This window comes from Pseudorasbora parva, chromosome 2 (genome assembly GCF_024679245.1).
Source record: "Pseudorasbora parva isolate DD20220531a chromosome 2, ASM2467924v1, whole genome shotgun sequence".
In the NCBI taxonomy this organism is placed as follows: domain Eukaryota; kingdom Metazoa; phylum Chordata; class Actinopteri; order Cypriniformes; family Gobionidae; genus Pseudorasbora; species Pseudorasbora parva.
The window spans coordinates 18,303,203-18,316,136 of NC_090173.1; the positions used below are offsets into that span (position 1 = coordinate 18,303,203).

The 12,934-nt window shown below is 49.6% G+C and overlaps 1 protein-coding gene across 1 annotated transcript in view; it reads right to left on the bottom strand.

Moving 5' to 3' along the window:
- Positions 1-12,934, bottom strand: part of tecpr1b (tectonin beta-propeller repeat containing 1b) — a 58,504-nt gene that overhangs the window by 22,579 nt on the left and 22,991 nt on the right. The window contains exons 10-11 of the mRNA XM_067458051.1: positions 4,229-4,710; positions 759-862 (exon numbers count right to left, since the gene is read on the bottom strand). Coding sequence (XP_067314152.1) covers positions 759-862; positions 4,229-4,710 — 586 coding nt within the window. The remainder of the gene's footprint in view (positions 1-758; positions 863-4,228; positions 4,711-12,934) is intronic.

Consider the following 12,934-nt stretch of genomic DNA (forward strand, 5'->3'; position numbering starts at 1 on the left):
CACTCACTCACACACTCACTTATACATACATACACTCACTCACTCACTGACACACTCACTCACTGACACACTCACTCACTCACTGACACACTCACTCACTCACTCACTCACTCACTCACTCACTCACTCACTCACTCACTCACTCACTCACTGACACACTCACTCACTCACTTATACATACATACACTCACTCACTCACTCACTCACTGACTCACTCACTGACTTACTCACTCACTCACTCACTGACACACTCACTCACTCACTGACACACTCACTCACTCACTCACTCACTCACTCACTCACTCACTCACTCACTCACTCACTCACTCACTCACTCACTCACTTATACATACATACACTCACTCACTCACTCACTCACTCACTCACTCACTCACTCACTCACTCACTCACTGACACACTCACTCACTCACTTATACATACTCACTCACGCACGCACGCACGCACGCACTCACTCACTCACTCACTCACTCACTCACTCACTCACTCACTCACTCACTCACTCACTCACTCACTCACTCACTCACTCACTCACTCACTGACACACTAACTCACTCACTCACTCACTCACTGACTGACACACACTCACTCACACACACACACGCACTCACACACTCACTGACACACTCACTCACTGACACACTCACTCACTGACACACACACACACACAGCAGTGTTTTACGCCATGCTTTGAGATCTCCCACTGACTATTCCTCTCATGTGACGCTCAGTAGTTGTACCTTCTCTGTGCCGGCGTCTCTCTCTCGCTGGCCTCGTTCTGTGCGAGTGTCTGCGTCTCCAGCACCGAGGGCAGGTGTGATGGGGGGAGAGAGCGGCCCGGTACCTGAGAGAACGGAAGACAGAAGAGACTTGCTTTTAAACCACCAACCTCCATCTCCATTAGCTTTCATTTTTTGACATAAATGAGGGAGTGACGTTGTTTACTCTGTTTACACGTACACTACCATTCATAAGACTATTTAATGTTTTGAAAGAAGTCTCTTCTGCTCAACAAAAATGCATTTATTTGATCAAAAATACAACATATGTGAATATGTTAAAATATAATGTATTCCTGTGATCAGAGGTGTATTTTCAGCATCATTACTCCAGTCTTCAGAGTCACATAACGCTTCAGACATCATTCTGATGATTTGATGCTCAAGAAACATTTTTGATTGGTATCATTATTGCGCTGCTTCATTTTTCTGTGAAAAACCATTATACAGTTTTTTACAATTATTTGATGAGTAGAAAGTGCAAATAACAGCATTTATTAGAAATATAACTATTTTTGTAACATAAATTTTTACCGTCACTTCTGATCAATTTATTTAATGCTGAATAAAATAATTTAAAAAAAATTCTTTAAAAATTGAACAGTGATGTGCACTGTCCTTGTCCAGGGCAATATATCAACAGACTTAAAAACACAGAAAAGTTTTTATTTTTTATACAGATGTTAAATATGCAACAACACTGACGTGAATGTTGTGCAGTGCGATATTTTTTACAAGTTAACGGGATAGTTCACCCGAAAATGAAAATTGCTCCATGATTTACTCACCCTCAAGTCATCCTAAGTGTATATTACTTTCTTCTTTCAGACGATTATAATCAGAGTTATATTATTAACCCCCGGAGCCGTGTGGAGCAGTTATATGATGGATAGCTGTACTTGTATGGACTTCATAAACAATATGCCATTATAAAGCTTGAAAGAGCCAGGACATTTTTAATATAACTCCGATTTTATTTGTCTTAAAGAAATGTCATATACACCTAGAATGAGTTGAGGGTGAGTAAATCATGGGCTATTTTTATTTTTTGGGTGAACTATCCCTTTAAGGCCTTAAGGCCCATTCACACCAAGAACGATAACTATATTAGAGTCCACACCAGTGGACAATATCGTTCTGTTCATTTTAAGTTGCTTGTCTGCCGCTTTAAATGCTTTAAAGGGTTAGTTCACCCAAAAATGAAATTGATGTCATTAATGACTCCCCCTAATGTCGTTCAACACCCGTAAGACCTCCGTTCATCTTCAGAACACAGTTTATGATATTTTATATTTAGTCTGAGAGCGTATGCAAGTGTATGCACACTATACTGTCCATGTCCAGAAAAGGAATAAAAACATCATCAAAGTAGTCCATATGGGACATCAGTTAGTTAAATAGAATCTCTTGAAGCTTTGAAAATACATTTTGGTCCAAAAATAACAAAAACTACGACTTCATTTAGCATTGTCTTCTCTTCCGTTTGTTTTCAATCCTCAAATAAAGATTCAAGCGGTCATGAATCAGTGTATTGATTTATGATTTGGATCTTCAATGTCACGTGATTTAAGCAGTTTGGCAGTTCGAAACGCCGAATCCGAATCATGAATCAATACACTGATTCATGACAGTGGACGCGGAAGAGAAGACTCATGCTGAATAAAGTCGTAGTTTTTGTTATTTTTGGACCAAAATGTATTTTCGATGCTTCAAGAGATTCTAATGAACTGACTGATGTCACATATGGACTACTTTGATGATGTTTTTATTTTTTATTCCCTTTCTGGACATGGACAGTATAGTGTGCATACACTTAGATACGCTCTCGGACGAAATCTAAAATATCTTAAACTGTGTTCTGAAGATGAACGGAGGTCTTACGGGTGTGGAACGACATTATGGGGATTCATTAATGACAGCAATTTCATTTTTGGGTGAAGTAACACTTTAAGTTCATTACAGCAGGATGGATTCTGATTGGCTGTCAATGTCGATCGTTCATCACCTGGGGGAAAAATCATTCTGAAAGTGATTCCAACGATATTGTTTCTCCATCCCATTATGGTTATAGCTGTGGTGTGAAATCTGCTATTCGTTAATACTGAGAACGATTTTTAGAACTATATCTTTATTCTTATTGACCTAGAAATACCTTTCTTCTGCTATATCAAGCATTTTTAATGTTACTAAATATTAAATGATATTCAGTATGTATACGTGTTTCAGTAAAAATGACAATATTATGTTTTGGAATGTTGTGAAGTAAAAGTTTTCCAAAGAAGAACACTGATAAAGTACATAAACGTGAAAATTAAAATGATGTGCTGTACGGCATCATTTATGTAACACGTTCTTATGCGGCATTCCTGAATATATACCATTGTGAACCTAAATAGTGTGTGTTTAATAGACACTTTTAAAGTGTTGTTTGACTTGACAGCCCTGGTCATTTGCACATTCTGACAAACCAGTTACACTTTACTTAAAGGCTTATATATATATATATATATATATGTGTGTGTGTGTGTGTGTGTGTGTGTGTGTGTGTGTGTGTGTGTGTGTGTGTGTGTGTGTGTGTGTGTGTGTGTGTGTGTGTATACATGTATATTTATTATAATGCATTAGAAAAGCATTTTTAATGCATGAATTATGGTAATGCACCTTATAATGCATCTCATCAACAGCTACATTTATAACACACTGCCTGGCCAAAAAAAAGGTCTCTGTTTGGATTTAAATAGGCAAATGCTTTAGAGTCTTAACCTGACCTGCCAGAGCCACATCAAGATTGCGGCAGATTAGATTTGCTGTCGCTAGGTTGCGTCTATAAGAGTCTATGAGTGGATGATTTTCAGTAATGATTATGTTTCTATTATGTTTGGCAACAGTTCTTCTAACCCTAATAATGGAGTGTGTAGCTTATCATTTCTTAAACTACCATCCAGTAAGACACATCACGGCCATATTCCATTCATTCATACAAGATCGAGACCCAAATTTGATGCTCCTCTTTATGGAAATAAATTTGAATAAATAAATGTCCTCTATAAAGTCTTCTCCAGCACATTCCAAAGACTGTAAGTGAATTTAAGGTCTGGACTTTCACGAGCCCATTCATGTGTGAGAATGATTGTTCATGAATCTTAATATTGTCATTCTGGAATATGGCCATGCTGTGTGAAATTAAATGAAAAGCTACACACTCCATCAATTGCATCATAATACTTATCTATTGTTACCGAATGTAGAATGCATTTAAACAACCAAATGCAAAAAATAAATGCATTTAACTTTGGTTACAGTTATTTATGAAAAGATATAACGAATTAAATGAATACCTCTTATGCATTATACATAAAGGCTTCAAGTAAAGTGTTTAGAATGACACAAGGGTGAGTAAATGATGAGCTATCCCTTTAACTGGGCTGCACCTGAGGTGTTAAACCAGTCGACATGTGAGCTGGAATCGATGTCACATCCTCCACCGGTTACCCAGGCCCAGGGCGGCGTTTCCTCCTGCTCTACCGTGTTCTGCTGCAGCTCGATGGGGTACGTGGCCACTGAGCTCCGAGCGCTGCAGGGAACAGAGGCCTTCATCTCCTCCAGGTCTACATTGCTCCATGGTGTGTCGCCACCTTCGGACGGGCTGCTTGGAAGTGTCGGGGTCAGAACAGATGAATTGGACTCTTGGCTGGTCACCTGGTCTCCTTCAGGTACATTAGGGGGCACTGCAGAGGGTGGGTCGAGTACTGGAGCCGAGCGATCGGACACCAGCGCAGATATAAAGCTGTCACTCGTGATCTTGGGGACACGTGGCTTCGGGATATCTGTATCATCACAGCCCAAAACTGAACCCTGGGAAGGAGCGGTGACCTCGCCCCCGAACACACTGGCATCACTGTGCACACGGATACTGGGAAAGACACAGAAGCCATTTAGAACACTGACAGGCACGGCGCCATCTGCTGGATGGATGGGAAATATAAGGATCCTTTTATACTGGTGTTACCCAACAGCCCCATCAATAAAGCTAAACACCAAAACTCATATAGATTTAGATATCAGTTGTCACTCTATATCTCTCAATCCTAGAGGGATCATTTTTAAATGCTTAGTTTTATGATGTAGCTCTGTAGTTTTAAAACATAATGTAATGCAATACACTGATGACTGAGCGATTAACAGATAAACGCTCATCAAAACCTAAAGGGTCAACCCTAACCCATATTTGAACATGACGTTTAGATAATCAAGCGAAGTTATTCAGTCCAATATTACAAACAATATAAAAGCATAAAAATCATTAAAGAAATCACATGTGCAAAAAAGACACAATACTTAAAAATGACAAAAAAAATCATGAACTATCAATCAGACGATTGTAGTGAAGTTTTTCAGAAGTTTCAAAGTTTTGATCATGTTGGTAATTTAGAGGCCTTCGATATTCATATATCGAATATGTTAGTCGGCTTTTTAGGGTTAAAAAAACTGAATAGTAAGATTGAATATGCTAAGATGTTACATGAAAATTAACTCTTTTAATTAATTTAAGCTTTTATAGCCCTAATATTTGTACTCTAAAGGGGACCTATTATGCAAAATTTCATTAAACATGGTGGTTGAACATAAATATGTCGGCAGTGTGTGTACACAACCACCCTAATTGTGCAAAAACACCCAGTCCTCTTTTTTAATTCCCATAAATAATAAGCAGTGCTTCAGACCAAGCCGCTTGACGTCACATTGTTTAGGCTCCGCCCACGGCTGCTGTCGGACTCCGCCCTATTACCATTGACCCCGCCCCGAGTGAGCTGTACACAGTCGGCCATGTTTATCTCCTCGTCAGAGCATTTAACAGCAGCATTCAAGAAAGAAATGTATTCTTATTAAAGCTACTAAAGTTATTCAAGAGCAGGAAGTGATGCTCGGTTTATCTTCTGTTGTTTGATTCATATTAACAGCAGATATAGCAGTAGGTACTGTATATTTCACAGCTTTCACTTTAATACACAGATCTAATATACACATGCGATTTCTTTACTTGCTGTTTACGTTCACAGACTTAACCGACTGAATTTATGTGAACTTTGAATAACCTTGTGTGTGTTTGACAGTTTAAGCGCAATAAGATGTGAAAGAGAACTGAGTTTAGTACTCACGGGACGCAAAGTCTGGCGATCAGCTTTCTGTGCGCATGCTTCGGATGCGAGCGCTCAGAAAACCATAAATCAGGAGTTCCCTTTCAGTCGGTCACGTTCGACGTACGTCAGAACTGAACCGACGAATTGGGATCTGCCCTCAGAGACCTATCCACTTCGAGTGTAAAAAACGAGCCAATCGGAGATTGGCATGTGATCCACACATTCCACGCTCCGCCCCGCAGCGCGGGTATAAATAGGAAGTGGAATGGTAGATCAAATGCTTTCAACTTCGGAGCCGAACAGTTCATGCTGTTTCCACGAAGAGTGTTTAAAAGAGTCTTGGAGAGAGGAAGGAGAACTGCCAGTGCGGGTGTTACAGCGCTTCTCAGCGAGAGACCGACCAGTTGCAATTGTTTGCATTCATTCAAAAAGAGCTTCCTTTGTTGGTTCGCTGGGCGTTTTCCCCTGTTTGAGTGTCACACGCAGGCTTGCATTCGGACTGCGTGCTGACCGCGGTCATCTCCCTGAGTGCTTCAGCACAACTAAAAGAGCAGTTTTCCATCCTAAAAGAGCAACACGGTTTGACCCTGCGTCTTTTTCAAGATGTCATTCAAACCGTGTGTTTCTGGGTGCGGTCGCTTTCTGTCCCCGCTTGACGGTCATGTTCGTTGTCTCTCGTGTCTGGGCACTCAGCACGCAGAGGCTGCGTTCGTGAATGACTCATGTTCCCATTGCGGGAACATGACCATCGCAGTGTTACGGTCCAGACTCCAATACCTCAAGGCAGGTGGAGCACCCTCGCGCATCCCCCGGTCTAGCGGTCCTTCTGCGCCTAAGCAGAGGGCTGCTACTCTGGCTGATGACTTGGGTGGGGACCTGAGGGTGACGGTCAGGGCAAACCCGCCGGGTCATATGGCTCCTCGGGCCCCTCCCCCCTCCGCTGCGCCGGTGGAGTTTCCAGAGGAGCGTGCTGACCTCTCACGTGGAGTGCCAGCCGTTTCCTTTGGGGCTCCGGCGGAAGACAGGATGTCGGTCGCTGCATCGGGGGACGAGCTAATGGGCTCTGAGGATGAGGATTCGGCTGCGCTGCCCCCTTCGGGTGTGACAGCGTTGCCCGAGTCTGACCCAGAGCTTACGGCTATGCTTTCCCGGGCCGCCGCAAGCGTAGGGCTCGAGTGGAACCCTCCACCGTGTCCCGAACCTTCGCGGCTGGACGATTGGTTTCTCGGGACGGCCCGTGCTGGTTCTCAGCGCCCCGCCCCGGTGCCTTTCTTCCCGGAAGTGCATCAGGAGATCTCGAAGTCATGGGCAGCGCCGTACAGCGCTCGCTCGCGATCGACGGACTCCTCCGTCCTCACCTCCCTCGATGGCGGTGCGGTGAAGGGTTACGTGGGAATCCCCCCGGTCGAGCGGTCTGTGGCGATGCACCTGTGTCCCAAGACCGCTGCGGACTGGCGTGGTGCCCCGCGTCTCCCCTCCCGGGCGTGTAAGTTCTCGTCCGGGCTGACCGGCAAGGCTTACACAGCCTGTGGAGAAGCCGCATCGGCTTTGCATGCCATGGCGCTCCTGCAGGTCTACCAGGCCAAAGCGCTCATGGAACTGCACGAGGGAAGTTCCGACCAGGGCGTTATGCAGGAACTGCGTGCGGCGACGGACCTCGCTCTACGAGCGACGAAAGTCACTGCACGCTCCCTGGGTCGGGCGATGTCCACTCTGGTGGTCCAGGAACGCCACCTGTGGCTGAACCTGGCAGATATGCGTGAAGCGGACAAGGTCCGCTTCCTGAACGCCCCTATCTGTCAGGCCGGCCTCTTCGGCGACGCCATCGAGGACTTTGCCCAGCAGTTCTCGGTGGCCCAGAAGCAGACGGAGGCTATCAGGAACATCCTGCCCCGGCGACCTGCTGCTGCCTCCACCCAGTCGCCGGCCGCAGCTCCCCCGCCTGCTCGTCGCCGAGGGCGTCCCCCAGCGTCCGCCTCCGCCCCTGCCAAGCCAAAGCAGCAGCCTCCACAGGCCAAGCAGGGTGCCGGGCACAAGGGTGGCGCCCAACCTGTCCAGACCGCTAAGCCTGCCGGCAAGCGCAAGGGGAAGCGGCCCTGAGACAGGCAGCCCAGGGAGGACAGGAGCTGCTCTTCGGGAGATGATGTCCGCATCCCTCCCACACCCCCCGGAGGAGGACCGGGGGGTCCCGACTGGTCCGAAACATCTGCCGCCAGCTCTCCGGAGCTCGGCGGTACCCACATTCTCACAAAAAGAGCAGTTTCCTATCCCCCTGGGCCCCAAGAGGGTCAGGGTGGCAGTTCACGACGCCTCCGGGCCTTGTCTCTCCCTCCCTCCCCTCCCCTCGCCAGGGGGCAGCAGAGTGGGCTCCGAGGACGCCTCCGGGCCTTCTCACCCACTCTCTGCCTCTCCCGGGAAAGCTCAGACAACACTCCGGGCCGCCCACGGGCCTCCCGAGTCGGGTCTGAACATCCCACCTCTCTGCCTCCGGGCAGCGAGCAGTCGAGCGGGCTCCGAGGACGCCTCCGGGCCTTCTCACCCGCTCCCTGCCCGCACCAGGAGAGCTCGCGCGACACTCCGGGCCGCCTCCGGGCCTCCCGAGTCGAGCCAGAGCTCTCCGATGCGCTGCCCCACCCCGGGCATGTCTGTGGTGCCGTTGGTCCCGCTGGTACGGTCCCTGGGAGCGTGGCTACAGCTCCCTCGACCGTCCCGTTGGCTCATCCGTACCATCAGACTCGGCTACGCGATTCAGTTCGCGCGCCGGCCACCCAAGTACAAGGGCATCCTCTTCACCTCAGTGCGAAGCAGCGATGCTCAAGTCTTGCGGTCAGAGATCGAGGTCCTACTGGCGAAGGACGCGATCGAGCCGGTTCCTCCAGCCGAGATGAAGACGGGGTTCTACAGCCCTTACTTCATCGTGCCCAAGAAAGGGGGTGGGCTCCGGCCAATCCTGGACCTGCGCGTCCTGAATCGGGCCCTGCACAAGCTCCCGTTCCGGATGTTAACGCAGAAACGCATTTTTCAATGCATCCGTCCCCAGGATTGGTTTGCAGCGATCGACCTGAAGGACGCGTACTTTCATGTCTCTATACTCCCCCGACACAGACCGTTCCTACGCTTTGCGTTCGAGGGGAAGGCATACCAGTACAAAGTCCTGCCCTTCGGGCTGTCCCTGTCGCCTCGCGTCTTTACGAAGGTCGCGGAGGCAGCCATTGTTCCACTCCGAGAACGCGGCGTTCGCATCCTCAACTATCTCGACGACTGGCTCATTCTCGCCCAGTCTCGGGAGCAGTTGTGCGAACACAGGGACATGGTGCTCAGTCACCTCAGCCAGTTGGGCCTTCGGGTCAACCGAGAGAAGAGCAAGCTCTGTCCTACGCAGAGAATCTCTTACCTCGGTATGGAGCTGGATTCGGTCAGCCAGACTGCGCGCCTCACGGAGGAGCGAGTCAGGTCGGTGTTGAACTGCTTGAATATGTTCAAGGGCAGAACAGCGGTCCCACTGAAACTTTTTCAGAGGCTCCTGGGGCATATGGCATCCGTAGCCGCGGTCACGCCGCTCGGATTGCTTCATATGAGACCGCTCCAACACTGGCTTCATGGCCGAGTCCCGAGGTGGGCGTGGCAGAGCGGCCAGTACCGGGTCCCAGTGACTCCTTACTGCCGCCAAACCTTCAGCCCGTGGTCCAACGCTTCGTTTCTCCGGGCCGGGGTGCCCCTAGAACAAGTGTGCAGGCATGCTGTGCTATTCACGGATGCCTCATCCACGGGTTGGGGGGCCACGTACAACGGGCATGCAGTTGCGGGTCTGTGGACGGAACCGCAAGTGCATTGGCATATCAATTGCCTCGAGTTGCTAGCAGTACACTTGGCACTGCGCCGCCTCAAGGGGCCGCTACGTGGCAAGCATGTACTGGTCCGTACGGACAGCATGGCGGCCGTTGCGTACATCAACCGTCAGGGTGGTCTACGCTCCCGTCGCATGTTCCAACTCGCCCGCCACCTGCTCCTGTGGAGTCAGAAGCATCTGAGGTCGCTTCGGGCCATGCATGTCCCTGGTGCGCTGAACCAGACAGCCGACGAGCTCTCTCGGCAGCCAGCACCTCCGGGAGAATGGCGACTCCACCCCCAGGCGGTCCAGCTGATATGGGACCAGTTCGGAGCCGCACAGGTAGACCTGTTTGCCTCTCCGGACTCGACCCATTGCCAGTGGTACTATTCCCTGACCGGGGGTACCCTCGGCACAGATGCACTGGCGCACAGCTGGCCCCGGGACCTACGCAAGTATGCGTTCCCCCCAGTGAGCCTTCTTGCACAGACCCTGTGCAAAGTCAGGGAGGACGAGGAGCAGGTCTTGTTAGTTGCGCCGTATTGGCCCAACCGGACCTGGTTCCCAGAACTAACTCTCCTCGCGACAGCCCCTCCTTGGCCCATTCCCCTGAGGAAGGACCTTCTTTCTCAGGGACGGGGCACTCTATGGCACCCGCGTCCAGACCTCTGGAATCTTCATGTCTGGTCCCTGGACGGGACGCGGAGGTTCTAGATGGACTACCACAAGCAGTCGTAGATACCATCTCTTCAGCTAGAGCCCCCTCCACGAGGCGCCTCTATGTTCTGAAGTGGAACCTGTTCGTTGAGTGGTGTTCTTCCCGCCAGGAAGACCCCCGAAGGTGTTCGATTGGTGTTGTGCTTTCCTTCCTGCAAGACGGGTTGGAGCGAAGGCTGTCTCCCTCCACCCTCAAAGTGTACGTCGCCGCAATAGCGGCGTATCACGACGCAGTCGAAGGTAAGTCCGTCGGAAAGCACGACCTAATCGTCAGGTTCCTCAGAGGTGCGAGGAGACTAAATCCTCCTCGTCCATCCTCGATACCCTCTTGGGACTTGGCTCTAGTGCTCAGAGCACTTCAGAGCCCTCCCTTCGAGCCGTTGGAGTCCATTGAGATTAAAATCCTGTCAATGAAGACAGTGCTCTTGACTGCTTTGGCCTCGATCAAGAGGGTAGGGGACCTGCACGCACTTTCGGTCAGCGAATCGTGCCTAGAGTTCGGGCCTGGTAACTCTCACGTTGTCCTGAGACCCAGGCCCGGATACGTGCCCAAGGTTCCTACCACTCCCTTCCGGGACCAGGTGGTGAACCTGCAAGCGCTGCCTTCGGAGGAGGCAGACCCAGCCCTGGCTTTGTTGTGTCCGGTCCGCGCTCTTCGCGCTTACATTGACCGGACCCAAAGCTTTCGGACCTCAGAGCAACTCTTCGTCTGTTACGGAGGCCAGCAGAAGGGAAAGGCTGTCTCCAAGCAGAGGTTAGCCCACTGGATAGTGGATGCTATAGTCTTGGCTTACCAGTCCCAAGACGTGCCTTGCCCGTTCGGTGTAAGAGCACACTCCACTCGGAGTGTTGCTTCTTCCTGGGCGCTGGCTCAAGGCGCCTCGCTGACAGACATTTGTAGAGCTGCGGGCTGGGCGACACCTAACACGTTTGCTAGGTTTTATAGCTTACGTGTAGAGCCGGTATCTTCCCGCATCCTCGCCCCTGGTGGCCAGGAGCGCTAAGTGCCCGTTCTAAGTGTCGGCTTGCAACGCCACTCCCGCCCTCTGGGCCGGATACGTGCGTTTATTGTCTCCAGTTGTGTTCCCCGGGAAACCGGCTAACCCTGTCGAGCTCCTCCGTCACCCCATGCGGTGTCAGACGTTGCGGACCGTCTGACGCTAGGCCTGCACCCGTATGCTTGTGGAACGTGGTTGTAGGCTGGGTTCCATATGTAGCGGTTCCCTCACGGCAACCCCATATGTGTATTCGTCCACGGTATCAGCTACCCTTCGGGCTAGCTCCGTGTCTTTCCTTCGACAGAGCCCGCTCTGTCGTCTCTGGGCGTGTTCTTTCCCCCCTTCAATTAGGTTGGAACCACCCCAGAGACTGCCATATGTTGCACTACCCTGCCAGGTTAGTCCTTATGTGTATTCCGCCACCACTCCTTCCCTGAAGGACGTGGCCCCGCAGCGTACCTCTTCCGAGAGGGCACGCTTCCCAGCGGTCTATGGTCACTCTAAGTGGGTCTTGCAGAAACAGCAGTGACTGACCTCCCTGCTTGGAGCCCTGACTTCCGTACCATACTAGACGGTCCAGTGCGCTCAAGCAGGACGCTGGAAGGGCCAGCATCCTGGCGTTTTCCAAAGGGATCCCAATTCGTCGGTTCAGTTCTGACGTACGTCGAACGTGACCGACTGAAAGGGAACGTCTCGGTTACGTATGTAACCCTCGTTCCCTGAAGGAGGGAACGGAGACGTACGTCCCGTCGCCAGGAGCTGTGCTTCAGCTAGGAGCCCAGTCACGTATTCGGCTCCTCAGTTGAAAAAAAGCATTTGATCTACCATTCCACTTCCTATTTATACCCGCGCTGCGGGGCGGAGCGTGGAATGTGTGGATCACATGCCAATCTCCGATTGGCTCGTTTTTTACACTCGAAGTGGATAGGTCTCTGAGGGCAGATCCCAATTCGTCGGTTCAGTTCTGACGTACGTCTCCGTTCCCTCCTTCAGGGAACGAGGGTTACATACGTAACCGAGACGTTTAGACTGATGTGGCTTTAAAACGCATGCAGATAATAAACTTTAATGATGATGAAGAACTGCGATGCCACAAGAGCGCAACGGCGATAGAGATGATAATCAAAACCAAACAGATGTTTTAGCTTTAGAGGCGCGAGCTGTACAAGCTCCGCCCTGTTCTGGAAAGTGGGGAGGGGTGAAGCAGCTCATTTGCATTTAAAGATACACACACGCAAATAGCATGTTTTTCTTTTCACTCAAAAATAGGCATTTACAACATGCTATAATAAATGATCTGTGGGTATTTTGAGCGGTAACTTCACAGACACATTCTGGGGACTCCTGACACTTATATTACATCTTGTAAAAAAGTGCATAATAGGTCCCCTTTAAATTCATAAATTCTGTTTTCTGGGTTCAAAGTCTTTCCAAGTCTCCTATGGGTCCTAT